The following is a 24995-nucleotide window of genomic DNA, read 5'->3' on the forward strand; positions in this document are numbered from 1 at the left end:
TTTTAAGAGATAGCTTAGGGTAGAACAGCTATTTCTAAGTATGGATCATTTGCAAATGAGGGAACATCCATACATTTTTTTGAAAGGGCCTTGTTCCTCTACCAGAAGTTTATGAAAAGCTCTGCTTTAGAGTCTTATACACTTGGGTTTACATACACACTGACCCTAAAATCAATTTGTTTTCTGACGTTAGATACTCTCATAACCTCAATGAACCTAAAATTTCATTGTCTATAAGATGGGACAAGACCACCTGCAGGATTTTTCTGAAAATTTGAAAAACATACACCAAGCCCATAAGACAGAAGCCTGGTCTATAATAAACATATTGGTGTTAGTTGTGTGTGTTAACTCTATTGCCTCTTATTTAATGTTTTTGGTGTCAGTTTCATAAAATTCTAATTTATTTGGTACTGCTGATATTTATCTTTCTTTGGAAATATGTAACAGAATATTTTATTAAAAACAATTTCTCTTAAGCATCACTTATTTCAATGGCCCGATTAGAATGACTTGGTAAAACTGTCCTTTATATTGTAATAAATTTTTTTTTAATTGTATATATTTGAGTATATAACTTCATGTTTTATTTATGGCTATGCTGGGCCTTTGTTGCTGTGCACAGGTTTCTTTCGTTGTGGAGAGCAGAGGCTCCTCTTTGTTGTGGGGCACGGGCTTCTTGTTCCGGTGATCCCTCTCGTTGAGGAGCGCTGGCTCCAGGGCCCGAGGCGTTAGTAGCTGCTGCACTTGGGTTCAGTAGTTGCAGCTCACAGGCTCCAGAGCGCAAGCTCAGCCGTTTTGGCACAGGGGCTTAGTTGCCCAGTGGCAAGTGGGATCTTCCCAGACCAGGGTACCAATCAGCATTCCCTGCATTACAAGGAGGATTCTTAACTACTGGACCACCAAGGAATCCCTAAAATAATTTTGATTTGAGCACAAGTAAACTACTTTAAATAAAGTGGTACTTGCCAAGACTTGTATTCAAGTGCTGTGTCCTCTTTAGTGATTTGAGGGAAATGCCCTTTAGATGAATGAGTAGTGTGAGCATCAGATGATTTCCTCATGTGAAAAGTATAGTATAAACCTGGTTATATATTGTAAGCTTTTATTTTTATGTCTCATGTTTTACATCTTTTTAGTTTGAAATGAGCACTTTAATATTGGACATACGATATTTTCTGTTTTTGTTTTTCTATATGATTTCTACTTGAGGTTTCAGGTTCAATAATGACATAAAAACGTGTGAAGTTTGGTAACAACTTGTTCTCTGTTTAAATAGAGAACCAGTTGGGAATTTGAAATATAGATTTAATAACAAACTCAATTGTTTTTTTCCTTAAACAGGGCTGATGGAGTTATGAGAACCATGAACACAGAAAAACTCCTAAAAACTGTACCAATTATTCAGAATCAAATGGATGCCCTTCTTGATTTTAATGTAAGTTGATTACATAAATGCTTTTGTAATTGGGTATTTTAAAAATTTCATCATTTTAATTAGATTTTTTTATCTCAAGTTGTCATAGACTAATTTTTTCACACTATTATCCTATTTGGCTAAGGATTTTCTGTAAATGTAGCCCCAGATCAGATTACTTTATATTTTAATAATTGCTTAAGATTTACTCTGATTTCTTTGGTGGTGCTTCCATAATCCCCGCTATATTATAGGGTATACAAACCAAAGAAACCCAAGTAAGACGGTAGGTGTTGCAAGAGGGCATCAGAGGGCAGACACACTGAAACCATACTCACAGAAAACTAGTCAGTCTAATCACACTAGGACCACAGCCTTGTCTAACTCAATGAAACTAAGCCATGCCCACGGGGCCACCCAAGATGGGTGAGTCATGGTGGAGAGATCTGACAGAATGTGGTCCACTGGAGAAGGGAATGGCAAACCACTTCAGTATTCTTGCCTTGAGAACCCCATGAACAGTATGAAAAGGCAAAATGATAGGATACTGAAAGAGGAACTCCCCAGGTTAGTAGGGGCCCAATATGCTACTGGAGATCAGTGGACAAACAACTCCAGAAAGAAGGAAGGGATAGAGCCAAAGCAAAAACAATACCCATTTGTGGATGTGACTGGTGATAGAAACAAGGTCCAGTGCTGTAAAGAGCAATATTGCATAGGAACCTGGAATGTTAGGTCCATGAATAAAGGCAAATTGGAAGTGGTCAAACAGGAGATGGCAAGAGTGAACATCGACATTCTAGGAATCAGTGAACTAAAATGGACTGGAATGGGTGAACATAACTCAGATAACCATTATATCTATTACTGTGGGCAGGAATCCCTCAGAAGAAATGGAGTAGCCATTATGGTCAACAAAAGAGTCTGAAATGCAGTACTTGAATGCAATCTCAAAAACAACAGAATGATCTCTGTTCGTTTCCAAGGCAAACCATTCAGTATCACAGTAATCCAAGTCTATGCCCCAACCAGTAACACTGAAGAAGCTGAAGTTGAACGGTTCTGTGAAGACCTACAAGACCTTTTAGAACTAACACCGAAAAAAGATGTCCTTTTCATCATAGGGGACTGGAATGCAAAAGTAGGAAGTCAAGAAACACCTGGAGTAACAGGCAAATTTGGCCTTGGAATACAGAATGAAGCAGGGCAAAGACTAATAGAAAATGCACTGGTCATAGCAAACACCCTTTTCCAACAACACAAGAGAAGACTCTACACATGGACATCACCAGATGGTCAACACCGAAATCAGATTGATTATATTCTTTGCAGCCAAAGATGGAGAAGCTCTATACAGTCAGCAAAAACAAGACCAGGAGCTGACTGTGGCTCAAATCATGAACTCTTTATTGCCAAATTCAGACTTAAATTGAAGAAAGTAGGGAAAACCACTAGACCATTCAGATATGACCTAAATCAAATCCCTTATGATTATACAGTGGAAGTCAGAAATGGATTTAAGGGACTAGATCTGATAGATAGAGTGCCTGTGAACTATGGATGGAGGTTCGTGACATTGTAGGGGAGACAGGGATCAAGACCATCCCCATGGAAAAGAAATGCAAAAAAGCAAAATGGCTGTCTGGGGAGGCCTTACAAATAGCTGTGAAAGGAAGAGAAGCGAAAAGCAAAGGAGAAAAGGAAAGATATAAGCATCTGAATGCAGAGTTCCAAAGAACAGCAAGAGATAAGAAAGCCTTCCTCAGCGACCAATGCAAAGAAATAGAGGAACACAACAGAATGGGAAAGACTGGAGATCTCTTCAAGAAAATTGGAGATACCAAGGGAACATTTCATGCAAAGATGAGCTTGAAAAAGGACAGAAATGGTATGGACCTAACAGAAGCAGAAGATATTAAGAAGAGGTGGCAGGAATACATAGAAGAACTGTACAAAAAAGATCTGCACGACCCAGATAATCACGATGATGTGATCACTGACCTAGAGCCAGACATCCTGGAATGTGAAGTCAAGTGGGCCTTAGAAAGCATCACTACGAACAAAGCTAGTGGAGGTGATGGAATTCCAGTTGAGCTATTTAAATTCTGAAAGATGATGCTGTGAAAGTGCTGCACTCAATATGCCAGCAAATCTGGAAAACTCAGCAGTGGCCACAGGACTGGAAAAGGTCAGTTTTCATTCCAATCCCAAAGAAAGGCAATGCCAAAGAATGCTCAAACTACCGCATAAGTGCACTCATCTCACATGCTAGAAAAGTAATGCTCAAAATTCTCCAAGCCAGGCTTCAGCAATATGTGAACCGTGAACTTCCTGATGTTCAAGCTGGTTTTAGAAAAGGCAGAGGAACCAGAGATCAAATTGCCAACATCCGCTGGATCATGGAAAAAGCAAGAGAGTTCCAGAAAAACATCTATTTCTGCTTTATTGACTATGCCAAAGCCTTTGACTGTGTGGATCACAATCAAACTGTGGAAAATTCTGAAAGAGATGGGAATACCGACCACCTGAGAAATACCATTTCTCGCCTCTTGAGAAATCTGTATGCAGGTCAGGAAGCAACAGTTAGAACTGGACATGGAACAACACACTGGTTCCAAATAGGAAAAGGAGTATGTCAAGGCTGTATATTGTTCCCCCTGCTTATTTAACTTCTATGCAGAGTATATCACGAGAAATGCTGGGCTGGAAGAAGCACAAGCTGGAATCAAGATTGTCGGGAGAAATATCAATCACCTCAGATATGCATATGATACCACCCTTATGGCAGAAAGTGAAGAGGAACTCAAAAGCCTCTTGATGAAAGTGAAAGTGGAGAGTGAAAAAGTTGGCTTAAAACTCAACATTCAGAAAACTAAGATCATGGCATCTGGTCCCATCACTTTATGGGAAATAGATGGGGAAACAGTGTCAGCCTTTATTTTTGGGGGCTCCAAAATCACTGCAGATGGTGACTGCAGCCATGAAATTAAAAGACACTTACTCCTTGGAAGGAAAGTTATGACCAACCTAGATAGCATATTGAAAAGCAGAGATATTACTCTGCCAACAAAGGGCTGTCTAGTCAAGGCTGTGGTTTTTCCAGTGGTCATGTATGGATGTGAGAGTTGGACTGTGAAGAAAGCTGAGTGCCGAAGAATTGATGCTTTTGAACTGTGGTGTTGGAGAAGACTCTTGAGAGTCCCTTGGACTGCAGGGACATCCAACCAGTCCATTCTGAAGGAGATCAGCCCTGGGATTTCTTTGGAAGGACTGATGCTAAAGCTGAAACTCCAGTACTTTGGCCACCTCATGTGAAGAGTTGACTCATTGGAAAAGACTGTGATACTGGGAGGGATTGGGGGCAGAAGGAGAAGGGGAAAACAGAGGATGAGATGGCTGGATGGCATCATCGACTTGATGGACGTGAGTTTGGGTGAACTCCGGGAGATGGTGATGAACAGGGAGCCCTGGCGTGCTGCGATTCATGGGGTCGCAAAGAGTTGGACACGACTGAGCGACTGAACTGAACTCAACTGAAGCTGAAGAAAGTGATGGAGAGGTGAAGAGATTGATGTGAAAATCTGCTTTTTTTGATAATGGTTTTTAGATGTTAAAAATGTACAAAAATTTTCCTTATGACTGTCTTAAGATTTCACTTTTTGTCCACTTTGCAGAACTCAAAGCATGACAGTTATTAAGAAATAAAGGGAAATTCAAATATACTTGTAACAATGTATCGTATAGCTATTGCCCAAGGACTCTGTTTTCCCTGGGATTTTTGTTTTAATGACTGCTACTTGAACTGAGTTTCTAGCTTTGTTATTTGTTTGTAGTATGTTGGGTGTTGGAAGGAATGATGCTAAAGCTGAAACTCCAGTACTTTGGCCACCTCGTGGGAAGAGTTGACTCACTGGAAAGGACTCTGATGCTGGGAGGGATTGGGGCAGGAGGAGAAGGGGACAACAGAGGATGAGATGGCTGGATGGCATCACTGACTTGATGGACGTGAGTCTGAGTGAACTCCAGGAGTTGGTGATGGACAGGGAGGCCTGGCATGATGCACTTCATGGGGTCGCAAAGAGTCGGACATGACTGACCGACTGAACTGAAGTGAACTGATGTTGGGTGTTAGCATTTTCAAGTCGTCTTTTTTGGTGCATCTAGCTTAAGATATTTTATTTTAGACCTTGTAAGTGTAAGTTAGTGATTGAAACTCTGACAGTTTTATGCTGAAATTGATTTTCCTTTAATGCTGTGCTGTTACTTGATAATCTTTAACTTCTGGAGGCCAGGGACCAGCTTTGCTTTTCTCTGCAGTGTCCCTGTTGTCAGTACTGTGTGGCACATAGATAGTGTTCAATAAACATTGAGTAAATGCATCCCATAGGTACTTTAGAGACTAGAGCAGATTCTCAAGCTACTGTTTTTTTATGTGGCTTGTGAACTGAGAACATTTTTAAATGGTTGCAAATAATAGAAAAGGGGTATTTTCACATTTTTGAATGGTTGCTAGTAATAAAAGAATTTTTTAAATAGGTGAAAAGTATATGAAATTTATATTTCAGTGTCCACAATAGTGGTTTTAGAACAGGCTCATTGGTTACATGGCTGCTTTCTTTGTGGTAATAATGGGGCCAAGAAGTTGTGACAGATCCTGTGGCCTGCACAGTCTGAAGTACTGAGTCACGCCCCTAGTTTGCTGGCTCCTAGTCCAGAAGACAGGGGATTAATGTGACTGCTAAACTTTATTTTGATTTTTATAGAGAAAACATCCAACCATGATTTTTTTTTCCACTTGATTTATTGTGGGTATCTTTATAAAATTGCATGTTCTTTTCAATGTATTATACTTTGTTGTATGTAATAATTTATTGCTTTCCAGATGGCTCAGATGGTAAAGAACCCGCCTGCAATGCAGGAGACCTGGCTTCAATCCCTGGGCTGGGAAAATCTGCTGGAGAAGGAAATGGCAATCCACTCCAGTATTCTTGCCTGGAAAATCCCATGGACAGAGGAGTGTGGCGGGCTACAGTCCATGGGGTTGCAAAGAGTTGGACACAGCTGAGCGACTAACACGTTACTTGTTGATAAATGTTTAGGGCATTTGGTTTTTTAGTTCAGAAAATGGGAGGAAAAAACAGAAGGGAGGGATACTAGATACTCCATGTGTGTATTAGATAATAGTGTATCTATACATTTATACGGAGAAGACAATGGCACCCTACTCCAGTACTCTTGGCTGGAAAATCCCATGGATGGAGGAGCCTGGTAGGCTGCAGTCCATGGGGTCGCTAAGAGTCAGACACGACTGAGCGACTTCACTTTCACTTTTCACTTTCATGCATTGGAGAAGGAAATGGCAACCCACTCCGGTGTTCTTGCCTGGAGAATCCCAGGGACGGGGGAGCCTGGTGGGCTGCCGTCTATGGGGTCACACAGAGTCGGACACAACTGAAGCGACTTAGCAGCAGCATACATTTGTAAGCCTATTTATATAGAATTAATGCCCTAGACAAAGAATTAGATGGTCAAAGGCCATAAACATTTAAGTTTTTAATAAATATTGCCAAATTATACTCCAAAAGGGGTGAGCCAGTCACTAGTCAATAGGTACCTGTTTTTCTTTGTTCTTATTGGTGTAGAGTAATACCTTGGTTTTGACTGTCTTGATACCTACTAGTCTGGTAGTCAAGAGAGGACAGTTCAGTAATTTAATTTGATTCTTTTAATTTGCGTATTGGTGAAGTTGAACTTCTTTTCACATTATTAGCTATATGTATTTTTTATTTTGTGAATTGTCTTATAGAATTCTCTCTATAATGCAGATTGATCTTGTCAGATATTCTGAAAATATTTACCAATTTGTTGCTTACCATTCAGCTTATATTTTTCTTTACCTAACAAGTTAATTATCATGTACTTAGTTGTCTAGATGGCAACCCAGTCTAGTATTCTTGCCTGGACAATCTATGGAATGAGAGCCTGATAGGCTAGAGTCCATGGGGTCATAAGAGCCAACACAACTTAGCAACTGAACCACCACCACCACAGTTATCTTAAAAGGAACTTAAGTAACTTGTTCTATCCTTTTGATTATTTTCTTGTTAAGCTAAAGGTATTTCTCATATATCTTGGTAGACAACTGCTTTTTTTGTTTTATTAAAACATGAGTCACTAATAATATTGATCATTGGATACATGTATATATATGGGTGAGTCCCTTCTCTTTTCATTTGAAACAAGCACAACATTGTTAATCAGATATACCCAATACAAAATAAAAAGTTTAAGAAAAAATAAATATTGAACATTTATGTGTAAAATACTGCATCAGACTCTACATGAGTATGTCAGTTAATTCTTCTGTAACCATATGAGGTAGAATATTATAACCATTTTGAAGTTCAGTTTGTTTGTAATATTGGGAAAATTATTTCTTTTAAAAAAATATTTTCTACCTAGCTTAATTCAGTTCTTTGGTGATTATAGTAGCCATTTAATAAATATTTTTTTTATTTAGAAACATTCAGTAAATTCTTCATGACTGAAGTGAACTTAGAAATGGGCTTTATTTTGTAATTAGAAGTATTTAATGTTGAAATGAACTAAAAATACTTCTGAGATGTAGCCTAAGAATTTCAAGAGTTGAAGGGTACTTTTGTTCTCACTGACTTATTTCTGAACTAAATTCAGTGTTATAGGGTTTGTGTTGTGGCTTTTAAATAAATCTGAATTCTTCGATTAATATTTTTGCACTGTATGGCTGTGACTCTGATTGCTAGAGATAAATGTCTTTTTCTGTCCTACGCCTAAGTGTTTGAATTCATTGTATTTTACTTTGAAGGAAGTCATTGTCATTTTAGAACAGAACATTAGCTAATGTGTTTTTTTTTTCCAGGTTAATAGCAACGAACTTACAAATGGGGTAATAAATGCTGCCTTCATGCTCCTGTTCAAAGATGCCATTAGACTGTTTGCAGCATACAATGAAGGAATTATTAACCTGTTGGGTAAATATTTCTATCATTTAATAACGCTTTATTTCTTATCTTGTGTCATTGATAAATAATATTGTCTTAGTTATTACTTAAAGCTGCCTTAAAATTCATTGAGATATAGTTATTCATTGAACAGTTTGGAGAAAAGAATTTTATACCTGACTACACATGCTAAGTGATTAAATAATTATACAATTAGAATGTTCAGCCAGATGAACTATGCACTTTTTAGATACATCTGTATTTTTTTCTGTCAGTTTTATTTTCAGAAATAGAAAAATTTCTTAAAAATTAAGTTGGAATTTTCTGTCTCAGGAAAATAATTTCCTCAGTTTATTCCAAAATGAATTTTTAATTGTAAAATTGGTACTTTTTTCGAAACCTAATTTTTAGATTGATAATTATTTTAAAATAAATACTTTTTTAAAGGATGTTTTTTACATTTGAGGCATTTTAGGAGTATGTGGTGCTTTGTTGTGTATTACGTATATAGGGCATTCAGTTTTGCCTAGAGATGCTACTTTTTTTCAATGGAGTTTGAATGGAGTAGAAAAGTAATACTGCAAAGAGTGTCAAAGTATCAAGTGTCAAGATGTCAGATATATTTACTCAAATATATATGTTCTCCCTTTTCAGTAATTTTTTTAAAAGAATTTATTTAAATTTGATTTTCATAGTCAGGGGTAATACAAACTCATTTAGGGATGCTTTAATCCATGGAGATAGGGAAACTTTTTTTTTTTTCCCACAAGTGAAAAATGGAAAGTTTTTTACAAAGTTTTAGAAAGTATAGTCTCCCACCTTGGTATAAATTAAGCTCTTTACTGCTGTTTATGTAGGTTAAATTAGTTTTCCAAGTGACATCTGGACTTAGAAAAGTTGCCATCTTTCTTAATATTATTTAGAGTATTTGGAAATAGGCATTTAGCACTGTTTTAAATGGAGTCAAATGTGATCTATATTAACATGCAAATTATACTTAGAGAATTGTTAGGGAAGAAGTATTGTAGGAAAAACTGGTAATAGTAAAATCATAATTTCTTAATTTTTAATATAGCAGCATCTCTATTTTAACTTGCTTTGAATACCTAAGCTAATTTAACACTTTTTTCTGTAGGGTGAATGTGTTTTCTGAGACATCAGTATACCATCGGCTGTTTTAAATCTTTTTTCTCTTTTGAGTATTATATTTTGATATGAATAAAAGTATGTTTATAATCTGTTTTTGGCAGAAAAATATTTTGATATGAAAAAGAACCAGTGCAAAGAAGGTCTTGACATCTATAAGAAGTTCCTGACTAGGATGACTAGAATCTCAGAGTTTCTCAAAGTTGCAGAGGTAAACTGTGTTTAAATGACTGTATCTCTTAACTTGGTTTCTTTGTCTTTAAGTGTACATTTCAAAGAAATCAGTCTTTACCCAAGTGAAAGAAGTGTCTTAAATATAGTAAGGTACATATTCAGTTATAACACTACACTATATCGCATTCTGTGCTGTTATGAATACATTATATGTATTCATACATAAATACATATACGTTATACGTATACATATTCATGTTATCGTATGAATACGATGTAACATTGAGTATTACCCTGTGTGTTTAATCTAGTATTGAATACGAAAAAGTAACCTAATTTTTAAATGCTTTCTCTGTAAAATCAGGTAGATGGTGGTGATTTTTATGTTTGGAATTGGCTGTATATCGTAGAAGATTTATTCTATTAAATGTGGTAAAGAATATTCTATGTTAGTGCAGCTCTCCTTCCTTCAGTAAGACTTGCAACCAGAGCCATATGGTTCAGAATGTTTTCTTCCCTTCAGAAGTGAACTTAATGCATTTATTGTTTGTCATTGTTTATGAAAGCTATGAATGTAGGTTATAGAATAATTAATTTTGTAAATCTTTTTGAAAAATGAGTTTCTGAGAGTCACAGAAGGTAGTTGTGGTAATGCTTATAGACATCATCTTGCTTCCACAAGGGCAGCACTTACAGAGTTTTTGTTTTCCCTTTCTCTTCCATCTACCTATTATTACCAGAGGTGTCTTGTTAGGGTAATTCTAAAAGATGAATACATTATATTATTGATCAGTAATATCGAAGTAGTTCATCTGAAACTGGCAAGTTGGTGATTCTGCCTCTATTACTGTAGTGATGTTTTATTCTGTAGCAGGTGGAGTAAGATATAAAAAGATGATGAGACCTTTGAAGAAAATAGCTTTGTGGTGTTAAAACTATTTTATGAAGTATACTGAAATTTATTTTGATTTAAAATATCTCTCAAGGAGAAATCAATTTTTCCCCCATATCTTTAGGGTCAGTCACGTGCAAAAACCAGAAAGAAGTAGTATTTATGATGATTCTAATAAATTCTTTAAATACGTTTACTTTGTTGACCTTTCCCTTTGGCTTTTGTTCTTTGCATTTGATAAGTTGTATATACTGACTTAAGTTTTAAGCCTTTATTCGCCTCCAGATCTGCTGGTCGTACCCTGCAATGGAATGGACCATCCACTCCATAGGAATACTCCCCTACCTTAAGAATATTCTTTGATGAAGTGGTCTTTGGGCTCGCAGTTTCATTATGAGACCTTAGTTCTTGGAGTGAAGACTCAAGTAACTTTTTCAAATGTGTTTGAAGATGACAAATATATCATTCAGTGATTAGCTTTGAAGATCTTAGTATGAATTATTTTATCAAATTTTCTACTGATACCATTCTGGAATTGGCCCTTAAAAGGTTGAGAAAAGAAAGGGAGAGTGATTAGAAAATGAAATAGTCATATAGCATAAATATGACTATTTTCACTGGAGGGAAAAGAATTTTTAAATTAGGGTTTTGGAATAAATAAGAACGGTTTTTGTCTTCTTTGCTGGAATTTGCCTAGTACCTGAGCATCATGAAAGTGTGTTGGGATTGCTTTGTGGGCACAGTTATATCCTGGTTAAATATCACTTGGTATTTGTATAAAACCTGTCCTGCTTGAGTGAATGTAGGTTTGAAATCTGTGGTGACTGCAGGGAAAGTGTACTTTATGGTGAAAGAGTGAGTCATTGTTGTTAGGTTTGTTCCGTAACTTCTTCTTATGCTCCAACAGGCTTTTTCATGGTCAGCCTTTCTAACTCTTGGTGTAGTGTTTTTGTCACAGAAATGATGAATTTTTCAGATTGTGACAAGGTAGCTTCTTTAGGTGTTTTGAGGATGTGGAGATGGTAACTTAGTAGCCTTGTTGAATTTCCAGCTCTCCTTCCCCTCCTGTTAGAACTTTTAGAGCCATCACATAATACCTAAGTCTTTAGAAGTATTGAATGATATCTGTGGGGATTAAAGAATTCTTCCTAAAATATTGCTTATAGTACTAGTCATAAATGTTATTTTCTAAATTTTACTTATGAAACCCCTTATTGTAATTTTGTCTATTAAATACGATGCTGCTTCTTCTTACAGCAAGTTGGAATTGACAGAGGTGATATACCAGATCTTTCACAGGTAAGTATTGTTGTAATGTCAGTCTGTGTCTGCTGTGTTCTACTAGGTCTGAAGGGTACAAAGATGAATAATATGCAGCTCTTGCTGTCAAGATCAGTGGAATTTTTCTTGATTTTTAATGTTTTGATATATTGCTGCTGATTGTTCTAACATTATAACCATATAAAAGTCTACTCATTTCTTCTTGGTGGAACCAGCCAGTACTCTGCTGTTCTTCTGGTTTATTCCCTTTTAGTCTCTGTTTCTCATCATCATTACCATACCCGCCCCCCTCCCCCCCACAAAAAGTAAGAACTGAACTTAGAGAATGGTGTTTTAAAAACAGAATCTTCACTGTACTATTGGTAGAGAATTATCTTACACAGGATTTGTTTTTCCAGTTTGAAACCTTCCACTTTGGCTCTTTGACTCAGGTAGATAGATTCAGTTCAGTTCAGTCTCTCAGTCGTGTCCGACTCTTTGCGACCCCATGAATTGCAGCATGCCAGGCCTCCCTGTCCATCACCAACTCCCAGAGTTTACCCAAACGCATGTCCATCGAGTCGGTGATGCCATCCAGCCATCTCATCCTCTGTCATCCCCTTCTCCTCCTGCCCCCAATCCCTCCCAGCATCAGGGTCTTTTCCAATGAGTCAACTCTTCGCATGAGGTGGCCAAAGTATTGGAGTTTCAGCTTCAGCATCAGTCCTTCCATTGAACACCCAGGACTGATCTCTAGTCCAGGATGGACTGGTTGGATCTCCTTGCAGTCCAAGGGACTCTCAAGAGTCTTCTCCAACACCACAGTTCAAAAGCATCAGTATAAACCTCAAAACATTGCTCTTGAGTCCTGCCTGTGGCACCAGCTGGCCCTGTGATCTAGGGAAGTTACTCTCTGCTTCAGTTTCATTATTTCTAAAATGTAGATATTACAATACCCACCTGCCTCAGTTGGGAGGATTAAGAGTTAAGACTTAAAAAACATTTAGCACATTAAGCACTCAGTGTTAGCTACTATAATATTATTTTTTATTATCCTTATCTTAAAAAAATTTTAGGAAGGAAACTTTAAACCTGCAGTTTTTTCTGGCCTTTTCTGGTGTTTGTTTATTGAGTATTAAGAATGAAAGGACCTGGCATAAACTACCCTTATGTATTAACTCTCTCCTCAGTAGTTATCTCTTTTACCTTATTTTCAGTCATTCTGGGATTCTTTTAAATACTTTGCTTGTTAATGGTTCTTACTGTTTTTCTCTGTACTCACTTGTTCTGATTCATCTCTTTGATCTCCAGGCTAAGGGTATATACTAGATCTAGTTATGAATTGTATGCAAATAAAAATTTTTGTATATGCCCACATGAAATAATTGACCTGATTAAGATTGAGCACATTATTGCTATAGGCTAAGAGTCATTGTTTGAACAGTATAAGCTGATTTGACAGTTTCAGATGGGAAGGGAGTTTGGGTGAGAATGGATACATGTATATAATATTGCTGAGTCCCTTTGCTGTCCACCTGAAACTATCACAGCGTTGTTAATGGGCTATATGCCGATATAAATAAAAAGTTTAAAATAAATAAATTTAAAAGTAAAAAGATCAACCTCAGGCCATACTATCATATGTGTCTGTACTTTAGTATGCATGGTATTATACTTTAGGAAAGATGGTAGTTATACACGAGTGGAAATTTTTAAAAAGTGGAAATAGTTGGGCTGCTGATTTGTTGGGGTTGAGGGATTGCACATGTGTCCTCAGATCAACACAGAAGTTCACGTTTCCTACCATGTCTGTCTTGTGCTAAGGGCTTGATATAGAGAGAGAAAATACAGGATGAAGGAAGTTGTTCAGGTCATAGTTGACACAGAAATTAGCTAGCACTGTCTCTTCCAACTGCTTTTGGATAGGTGTAATTCAGAAACTTTGTATCAAATCCTAGAGAATATTTGGTGTAAGTGAATGCCACTGATGTATTTGCTTTACTTAAAAAGTAGTGCACAGTTCCTTTTCAGCTCACTGAAAAGGTTTCCTTTGGAAAATAAGTAATTAACTGTTCATATTCAGTTGAGATTTGACACATAGACGGAGGGTTTCAAGCTAGTCTTTAAAAAAAATTGAGGTAAATATCTGTTTGAATGAGGATTGATAACCGTAAGCACTCGTATAATCAACACACCACTTAAGATGTAAATTGTTTCCATCAGCCTCTGTCCCCCTCTAGTCACCCCTAATCCGCTCCACACAAATCACTATTTTGAATTCTAATAGAGTAATTTTTATCAGTTTTTGAATTTAACATAAATGGAATCATGTGACTATTTTTATGTGTGGCTTCTTTTGCTCATCATGTTTTGAGAGCTGTCTATATGTTAGATATACCATTAATTAATTCTTTTTAATTGCTGAATAGTATTCCATCATGTGAATTTACCACAGTTTTATCTCTTTTCTAAATTGGAAAATTTGGAAATTTTTGGATTATTTACAGTTTTTTAACTGTTGTAAATAAAGCTGGAGCTTCCCTGGTGTCTCAGCAGTAAAGAATCCACCTGCAGTGCAGGAGATACAAGAGACTTGGGTTTGTTTCCTGGATTGGGAAGATCCCCTGGAGAAGGAAAATGGCAACCCACTCCAGTATTCTTGCCTGGGAAATCCCATGGACAGAGGAGCCTGGCAGGATATAGTCCATTGGGTCGCAAAAGTCAAACACATCTTAGCTACTAAACCATCAAATAAAGCTGCTTACAAGTCTTTTCTTGTGGAGATATGCTTATCTCTTAAATAGTTAGAAATGGAATTGGGTAATTAAGGTAGGTGTATATTTAGCTTTCTTTAAAAAAAAAAATCCATGTCTTTTTTCAAGGTAGACGTATTCCCACCAGCATTGTATGACAGTTATATTTGCTCTGTATCCTCAACATTTGATGTTGTTAGTCTGTGTAACCATCTAGTGAGTAAGAAGTTGTATCTCACTATGATTTTTTGTTTCCTTGATGTTAATTTTCACTTTCATTTGTCAGTTTCAAAACAGTGTTTGGACACTTTGAGTTACTCAGTATTTATTGGAGCTCACTCAACGATACGTCCAGCTTTTAGGATTGTTTTTATTTAAAATTTAAATAAGTTAAATATTAAAATATTGCGGGATTTTCTTAATGTCTTATGTTCACATAGACTTAGTTTTTATAGCTTTGATTGTTAATACTCTTACCAGATGATGCTTATGTAATAAAAAAATAGTGTCATTCTTAGATAGCTAAAATGCCGCTGTTAATTCATTCATGGGGAATATACCTATTTTTCTTTCTTGTATTAGATGATTCTTGATTTACTTTGAGTAATGGTGTGATTATCATGAAAGTCTTAATATTTGTACAATTTAGGCCCCCAGTAGTCTTCTTGATGCTTTGGAACAACATTTAGCTTCCTTGGAAGGAAAGAAAATCAAAGATTCTACAGCTGCAAGCAGGTACATTATTATTCTTTGTGGGGCAAAGAGAGGTAGTGCTGTTTCTGAGAACGTAGTAGATGAGTCTAGCTGAAGTTACAAGTTATTTAATTTTTCTTTATCTTGATTTCACCATTTATAAGTCAAGTTTATTAATAGTATCAACCTCAGAGAGTTGCTCTTAAAGATTAATACATGTAAATTTTTGTGGCAGTTTCTATTTTCAGTAAATGTCAGCATTTGTTAAGATGATGACAGTAACTGTGGTTTAGAATGATGTTCATAATGTTAGTATTTCTCTTAAAGATGAAATGCATGGGTTCATATGGTATATTATAAGCCTCTTTTTACAGATTTGATTGACCCTCACAAATAACCCTGTGAAGTATGCAGTAGTAATTCAGGGACTCAGAACTAGGATGTCCAACATAAGATTTCACCATCTTTCTCTAATGCCAGTTCTTGGGGGTGATTGGTGACATATTTTCATCATTCTTTTAAACTTTTAGCTGATTTCCAAGGCTAAGACCAATGAACCTGGCAAATCATAACTAATATAGATCATCTCATTGACCTTGTAATGTTGTTATTGTATTGGTTAGTAGAAGAAAAACTTTTGTATAATAGGTTTTTAGAAATATAAGGCCCAATTATTTGAGAAAGTAATGGCAAAACATAGCCAAGTAGCTTCAGGTATACCAATTTACCTTGTGTGTTTTTTTAGTCTCTTAATATTTTCAAATCTCTTTAGAACAGTATTACTCTTCCTTTGTCTTCAGAGTTTTATCTTTATATTGGCTTATTTATAAAATTGATTTTTATATAAAACTTAAGTAGTTTTTCTACTTGTTTACTTAGAGTAGAAATTAATGGTGTTTGGTGTGTGATAAAAAGAAAATTAATAGCAGTCACTGAGGAGTAGTTTCAGGTTAGAATTCTTTACCACACATGTTTATTTTGCCTAGAATTAACATATGGAAATTAAATGTTGGGGTTTATGATCTTAGTAAGTTTTTGATCTAAGGGAAAGGAGATGGCTTGCTGTGAATCCACTAGTGAGGAATGAGGAATTACATATGCATGTGCAAATATAGTATGTTTGAAAAGAAAATTCCAGCTTGGCAAAAGGGTAGCAGATAGAAAGGAGGTGCCAAATGGACTGGTGACTGGGATGACATTAGTCTTCCTTTGGGAGAAAATGTGGGTCCTCTGGGAATGACATCTTTGGGGGATGTTATAAGGGAAGCATATCTACATATGCATTATTTACTGCCACTTCTTGTATTTTCATGTTCTGTAGTAGTACTGCCAAAACCCAGGTTGTAAATTAGTGGAAGGTCACTTCTTAATGAGAAATTCACTATGTTTTACCTGTCAGGGTTTTCCCTGAAGTATGTGAACTCTTGTCCAGTGCATTGGATCCCTCCCTCGGGCTTGGAAGAGGCAGTGTCCTTCACCTTTATTGTGAATCCTTTCCAAATCCTTTCCAAAGTCTACCATTTAGTTAAAAATATTAATAAATGAATGTATGTGTAAATCAGCTAATTTCTTAATAATCCTCTAGATGAGTGGGTAGAATATTTCTTCTGAAGTACTGATGTTGACTCCATAGGTTTAGTTCATAATTACAGTATCTATCCATGGCTAGCCTGCTAAACCATTTTGTAACCAGGATGTAATGTGAAATGTTTGGCCAAAAACTGAATTACTTTTGTCTGATTATCCTAGGGCAACAACACTTTCCAACGCAGTCTCTTCCCTGGCAAGCACTGGCCTGTCTCTTACCAAAGTGGATGAAAGGGAAAAGCAGGCAGCATTAGAGGAAGAACAGGCTCGTTTAAAAGCTTTAAAGGTAGGTGTATGCATTCTCTTAAATTATTTGGAAAAGCAAGTATAAATGCTCATAAAGTAATTGGGACTTACATACAGACTAACAGTATTTAATAAATATTTGTACAAACGAGATGAAATTTAGTAGTCTTAATTTTTCATCCTGACATTGAACAATTGACAATACAGAGAATACCTTCTGCTATCAAAACAAAATTAGAGAACACTTTCTTTCAAAGGCCTTACAGATCAGTCTGGTTTCTAGGTTCCTTATGGTAGTGCCCTTTCTCAACAGGAGCAGCGCCTAAAAGAACTTGCAAAGAAACCTCATACCTCTTTAACAACTGCAGCCTCTCCTGTGTCCACCTCAGCAGGGAGTGTAATGACTGCACCAGCCATTGACATATTTTCTACCCCTAGTTCTTCTAACAGGTAGGTGGAGTAGTTAACGCTTACCTTTGAATGCCTAGGTTTAAAGATTTATATCAATTGTGCAGAGCTTTTCAGGTTTAATTTGATACCAGATTTTCATAATCATGAATTCACACAAAGAAGGTAGTAGTAAACGGTGGTAGTGAATAATAGCTAAATACAAAGTGATGAGAGTTTATATTTTGAATATTTAAAAAATGGAAGATGGCTAAATGATAAATTTATACCAGTTAGAGAGTGGTGGTTTTTCTCTTGGCAAATGTTTCATTGTAAAAAAATTAAAATTAACTATTATGCACATTTGTGAAGCTTCTAATGGTTCAAGACCTTGTGTATAACTCTTGGATATGTATGTATGATATGTAATTTCAGAATATCCTTTCATTAGATACTTATAAAGTTTTTCACTTCTAGTCCCTTAGGTAACTTGAAACACAGTAAGAGTTAGTTGCCAGATTTCTGTGGTATTGAACCCTATCAACCCAATTTCAGTAATCCTGTTGCCTAGTTTAAGCTACTTAACAATAGAAATATTTTAATTCCAGGCAAATTAAAATAATTGGCTTTTTAAAAATCCCTCCTGTGTTTTACCTTAAAGTGATTTAGAGTATAAGAATCCTGGTTTGTTTATTTCTTATATCTCTTTTTTTAAAATCTCAGTTTCCAGACAAGATAATGTACAGATCATGGTTCTCAGTCTTAGACAACATCAGAATCACAGATTTATGAGCCCCACCTCTAGAGTTTCTGGTTCAGTAGCTGTAGGGTAAAGACCAAGAGTTTTCATCTCTGTCAGGGTCATAGTATCACTAATATAGGGTTTAACATGGTGCTTGTTGTTCATTTGCTGTCATATCCGACTCTTTGCAGCCACATGAACTATAGTATCCCAGGCTTCCCTTTGTTTGCTATCACCTGAAATTTGTTCAGACTCATGTCCATTGAGTCAGCGATGCCATCCAACCATCTCATCCTCTGTTGTCCTCTTCTCTTCCTGCCCTCGGTCTTTCCCAACATCAGGGTCTTTTCCAGTGATCAGGCTCTTCGCATCAGATGGACTAAGTATTGGGAGTTTCAGCATCAGTCCTTTCAATGAATATTACGGGTTGATTTTCTTTAGTTAGGATTGACTGGTTTAATCCTATGGACACAGTGCTTATTGCATGGTAAATGCCACATGGAGAGTGATGCTTGCTTGTTTTTCTTTGATTTTGTTGTTGCTGTTTTAACTTATTAACTTATCCTTAAACGATCTTCCCTTCAACTTAGCTACTCCTGTCACAGTTCATTGTAACTTAACTCAACTGCTGCCTGCTCCCAAAAGTCTTAGTAGATGTTGTATTTCGTTAGGTGTTTTTCTTTCTTTCAGTTTTGTCTTTTTGTTTGTTTTGATTTTTGTATAATACTCTCCTTAATCCCCAATAACATCAAACCCATTAAGTGTTAAGTTTTTGTCTTAGGGATCTTAGAAGCCTGTCTAAGCAGGGTAAGAGGATGCTGGTAAATAGAAAAGAATGTTAAATATTTGAGGATAAAAATCATTTGATAAAGATCTAATATTTTTATTTCACTTAATACATTCAACATTTTCACCTTTTTAGTAGTAATTAAGGGCAAATCTTACAGCCTATTACGTAACACTTACTGCATAGTCTGTATTTTTCTCCAAAGCACTAAATACATTTGTATTTTTATCTACTTATAACACTATGTTTTACATCTAAAAGATACATCTTCAAAACTTTTTATTTTTGAATAAGTGTAAGTAAAAAATAAACTATGCTGAAGTACAAATAATGCCTCAGTTCTTAGAAATTGGAATCTTATTTGAGCTGTTTCTTAATCACGTAAAAGTCTCATGGTAAGATATATATAAGTTGTATTGTGTAATGGGGTGGCTCTGTTACAAGTTTATATCGTATATGCATGTTTAATTTTTTCCCTGTATTACTGATATGCTTGATATTTGAAGCAATAGAGGTAATGTTAATAGGTATTTTATTTTGTGGGTGTTTTGGTATTGAAAATGTAATTGGAGTCCTTTAAATATTAAAAAACACATTTATTTAGAAAAACTAATTTGTCATGTATTTCATAATTTAGAATTATGTTGTTTAGGTTCTAGGTTCTTTTCAATAAAGAGACTAGTTTTTTCCTGGGCAAGACCTTGATTCTTTCCAAAATGGCTATTATTACTTGAATCCTCTCTAAACTTGATACGGTACTTGAATCATTTTCTAGGTCTCCTTTGAAATATGCTGTTATATGAGGGATGTGCAACTCTTATCCTGCTGAAACTCTTCTCCCTTTTGAGATTTATATTATTGGGACTTTTTTCTCACTTTAAAAAAATGTTTTTATTTACTGGAATGGGTGAGAGGGGTGACTAATACAGCAAAGTCTAATAAATAAATCATATTTTCAAAATATCTTTCTAGCACATCAAAGCTACCAAATGATCTGCTTGATTTGCAGCAGCCAACTTTTCACCCACCTGTACTTTCAATGTCAACTGCTTCTCAGGTAGCAAGTACATGGGGAGGTAAGCATGAATGAATCTACTTTGTATATTGTATAGGCATCTCCCTTCCCCATTTTGTGGGATTTACTTGCTTTCACTTGACACATGAGAACTTGAAAAATATTAATATGACACTGAAGTTTTGCCCCTTGAAGACATTTTCATTTATTAATAAATACAATTTTGGAATATATGTTCAGTTAAATTACGAATGAGATTTAATGCAGATGAAGAAGGACCAAATATGTTTAAGTGTGAAATAATTGTTTCCATGTTGAATTTCTGTTCTGTTACCAAGAAATACATAATGGGTATTTTACTTTTGGTATAGAAAAAAAATTTACTTGCAGAGGGGAAAACTCATCTAATGAAGTTCTAATTAAGTTCAGGTAGTATTATCAGGCAGTGTACTATCTTCTGTAGAGGAATGTCATGACAAACTTTTGCTAATTATATTTAAAATGTTCATTTAATTCAGATTTTGGTATTCAAAGAATTTTCCCCTAGTACCAACAGGAAAGTTTGCTGCCCTTGAGTAGTTCTTCGACCTTAAGCTGAACATACTATGTTCATGACCTGGCATTTTTGAAGAGTGAGCCACGTTAGTTTTTAAGTTAGACATTTAGTATGTTTTCAAATCATTTCCTTTGTTTGGTTTTGGTACTTCTGTTTGTATTTATATAAATAGTATTTTACAAACACTCAAAAAATTTTATGAGAGGGGAAGATAATTCTGAGAAAGGACATTGTCTAGAAAACTGTTAGAGAATGGCAGACTACCTTAAACTTTGTGCTGGCTCACATGTAAAGTCTAACTTGAGTGGCTTACCTCTCAGAGCAGGGATTCATTGTTCTAGTGGGGTTTTATGATATATTAGACTTTTTTCCTTTATTTTAATAATTTGAGTTAATAACTTTTTTGGGTTTTTTAATAGTTATTTCTTAAGACCCAATTTTATATAATGGAACATAAACTATGTGAAGGGAGGAGCTCTAAAATATTTATGTTGAGTGTTATGTCCCCAATGGATTGAACATTTCTTGGTATAAAGCAGGTACTTTGTAAATGTTTTTTGAGTCAGTAGATGTTTTCCTTTTAGGAGGCAGATTATTTCTGGTTCAGGACAGGACAGGGAAAAGGAATAGTAAAACACTAAAATACTAAGGTTTTAGATGAATTTTGTGAGCTATCACTTTATTTTAAAAACTAATTGAGCTAAATCTTAAGATCTGGGAGTAATTTCTAAAAGGAGTAAGCTAGTTCAAAGTCAGTGAATTTTTTAGAATTATTTAAATGATCTGTAGATAGCATATTAGGGTTAAGAGAAAGGAATTTCTTAATAGCCTAATGATAATTCCAATTTTAGGATTTTTAATCTGGCAAAATTTGCATGCTTATTTCCTGCTTATTGTGAAGTGCTTATTAATAGGATTAACATGACCATTCAAGCAGTTTTAGTTTGCTTACCTTTAAAAAAACAAACTATAGGTTTTCTAAAATTAAGGCTGAAAAGTTGTATTACTGGAGAGATGAAAAATTTTACAGAAGACTTAGTGAGAACTAATATAATATTTTAGTGAAATTGAACTGGGTGTTAGTTTTATCTGGATACCATATACAGTTGTAGTGTTTGGAATCATTGAGCTCACATATGAAAGCAGATAGACTGTTAGTGTGGGAGAATAATTTTAAGTAATTTCAGTATGTAAAAATTGTTTTATAATCTGTTAGAAGAATTATCTGATAGTTTGTGAATAGAATGTTGGAGTACATTTAATTATGTTTTACTTTTCTGTTTTAGGTTATTTTGGTTTATGTACCATTTTTGTCAAAATTTCCCCCATATTTTAACATTAGGCTTGCTATCTAAATGTGGCACTGTAAAAATTGTTTTGAAAAAAAAAATAAGTATTATCAGGTATAAGGTATAGTTGGGAGCAGAGGCAGTAGCAATTGACTACAGTTTTTCCAAAAGCTTACAGTTATATATGAGGAAAGCATGGTGATCTTACTATAAGCCCTTCAATTTAAGAAAAATGAAACTTTGTTTTGTATTTGGCTTCTGAGTTGGTAATAACTTCAAAGTTTTGACTTATACATAGATAGCCAAAGAGTATTTTAAGCCAAGAACTCTTAATACTTACTCATTGTATTGTCATATCCATGACATTCAGATTAAGATATTTTCCTTTGTTTTTAAAATTAAAGTTACTAAGATAATAAGTCCTTTATATAAAGCTTTGATCATAACAGTAAATTCCAGAAGGTACTTTTTGAAGTTAACCATTTACCTGAACATTTGAAATATGTGGCATTTTGTATCATGCTTTTATAGTATGTGACAAAACAAAGATTAGATTTTTTTTATAATTCTAAAATATTATTTAATGCTTTTATTGCTCTCATTTGCTGAAAATGAATGTCAGCAACAGATTTGTTATTTAATTTAGTTCTTATCATAAGCACCACAGAAATGATGTGTATTTCCAATCACAGCTAGGTTAGTGATAAACAGAGTTAAGAGGAAGTAAGATTTGCCTGTTTATATGAGAGGTATGTAAGTAAGATTGTACCTAAAAATGAACATTGAAGAGAACACAAGCTCGTTTGTTTCTTTCATTCCATTATTAATGAGCCTTTGATTTTTCAAGAAATGGTCTGGAGTTGAACACGCAATTGCTATTGAATACTAATAGCTGAGATTTCAATTTTTACCACCTTAAAAACTGAGTTGCAGCAAATCTAGAGATACACATTATTTTCAGCTTAGTACACTGTTGTATATTTTAAGCAAGATTTCAAAATTTATTTCAGGCAAAAAAGAATGACCCATTCTTAAGTTTAATTTATTTCTTTCTCAGCTGGCATAAAACACACATTATGAAAACACTCATTAAAAATACATTATGAAAACACTCAATTTTCTGTGTGCACATGTAGATATCAGATATTTATCTCAAGACTAAAAAAATGACTGGTACTATTTTAATCTTTATTTTAACTTTTTGGATTATTTTTCTACATAAAATTAAACATTCAAGTGAATAATGATAAAAAATAATAGAAAAAAGTATTTAATTAAAACATACAGAATTTTAGAGTTGCCAGGCTGATTAAGTTGGAGTAACTGGAATATTATTACTATATTTTTATCTTTAATGAATTTGAATTAATTTTTGTGGTATAATTAAATCTAAATGATGTTAATCTACTATACCATAGTAGAAGTGTTTTGTCAAGGTAGATTAAAAGCTGGTTTTTCTTATTGTGTGATTGATCTAAATATACAGATGCACTTACATTTTTCTGCATACTCTTTAGGATGTTTCATATAATAGAAAATGATTGATATTAAGTGCTTAGGTAAAAAGTATCAGTCAACAGAGTAGCAGATAACTAGTAACTTTTTCCAAACATGTTTTTTCTCAAAAACCTAATGAATCTGTTGTAGAAATGTGCATACTCTTTTTGAATGACTTCTCTCATGGTTGCTTCTGCAGGGATAACTAGAGAGAGTTTTTGTGTTACTTGTCCAACAAAGTATAATGTACTTTTAAAGCGCCATGCCACTATCAGATATTTCAGAGTAGTATTAATACTTTGAACCGAACTGATCAACTCTAAACTTAATGCAGCTCCTTTCTTATACAAGAAGGAGTTAGAGTGGTCATCATCGCATTTGTATTTTAGTACAAAAAGTGAATCTTATTTCTGACTCTTTTCTACTTTTGTTTCTGAATTATTTTTTCTGATTCTTTCCCCCATTTTTCCATTTATTGAGGATTTGGAGAGATGGGAAAGATGTTTATGATCATTTGAGTTAGAATAGTGTATCAGTGAGTTTTGGTATGTTTGTAAGATTCAGTACAGTGACCTCAATTTTATTTTGATGTTTTTCTTTTTGAAGTTACAATTGGAGGATTTGCAGAACACTAGCTTTCAGTTTATTGACTTTAAGGATAAAGTGTGCCTGTATTGTAATGCAGAAGCTGTTTCTTTGGCCATTGCCTCCTTATTGTTCTGCCTTACAGCCTTAGAGTAGATTAATAGTGAATACTGTATTCTTAAATTAGGACCACAAACCAAAATACACAAAAATGGGCTACTGGTTAGAGTACAGGAGTACCTTTCATTTTTTTAGTTGTGCTAGATAAAATTATGAGAGTTTATTTTTGCTGCTCTTTATTTTTGCTTCTCCCCATACTTAAGGATGAATGACTTTCAGTCATTACAATGTTGGCTATCTTGAATGAGGAATAGATACAGTAAATATGTGGTTCTAAAATAACTTCAATTGTAGGACTTGATGATAGTATGTATTTGATACATTCTAGTAGGGAATAGTACATTTGTTATTCCTGCCAAATCGTTTAGGCTTTAAAACTTACAGCCAGGCCTTCAAAGCTAATCCCAGTCTACTACACGGCCAGTCTTGTGTCTTTGTTCTTAATTTTTCCAAAATTTCTTTTTCCATCATTAGACATTTGCTTCATCTTTATTATTTTGTTTCCTACATCTGAAGCTGTACAACAGTTACATGGACATGTTAGAAACTCCTAATCCCTTTGGCTTTTTGAAATAACTACTTATTCCATATTCATATCAATTATTTATATCAATTATTTAAGTATGCATAGCTATGCCCCAGTGCCAATACACTCCCATCTTGGGTGGGGAACACGGTTCAGGTTAGGTGGCTCATTTATAGAAACATTTTGTTGTTATTCTCTTTTTAAACTACCGGACTGTTGTCTTTCTGATGTTGTAGAGCAGATCCATCCTTAGTATGCTGCTGTTGTTATGGACACAAAAGTATTTTTTTTCTGAGGGTTCATTTTAAAATATGTTAAATGCATTTCTTCCATCTTGGTGATT

At 35.0% G+C, this 24995-nt stretch overlaps 1 protein-coding gene across 24 annotated transcripts in view; it reads left to right on the forward strand.

Annotated features, from left to right (window-relative positions):
• PICALM (phosphatidylinositol binding clathrin assembly protein) overlaps positions 1 to 24995 on the forward strand; it is a 101469-nt gene that overhangs the window by 46154 nt on the left and 30320 nt on the right. For all 24 annotated transcript variants that reach the window (XM_059882885.1, XM_059882888.1, XM_059882887.1 and 21 more), the window contains 8 exon segments: positions 1345 to 1438; positions 8316 to 8427; positions 9648 to 9754; positions 11867 to 11908; positions 15272 to 15357; positions 17065 to 17188; positions 17462 to 17598; positions 20037 to 20140. In XM_059882885.1, coding sequence (XP_059738868.1) covers positions 1345 to 1438; positions 8316 to 8427; positions 9648 to 9754; positions 11867 to 11908; positions 15272 to 15357; positions 17065 to 17188; positions 17462 to 17598; positions 20037 to 20140 — 806 coding nt within the window.

The sequence above is a fragment of the Bos taurus genome, chromosome 29 (assembly GCF_002263795.3).
Source record: "Bos taurus isolate L1 Dominette 01449 registration number 42190680 breed Hereford chromosome 29, ARS-UCD2.0, whole genome shotgun sequence".
Taxonomy (NCBI): domain Eukaryota; kingdom Metazoa; phylum Chordata; class Mammalia; order Artiodactyla; family Bovidae; genus Bos; species Bos taurus.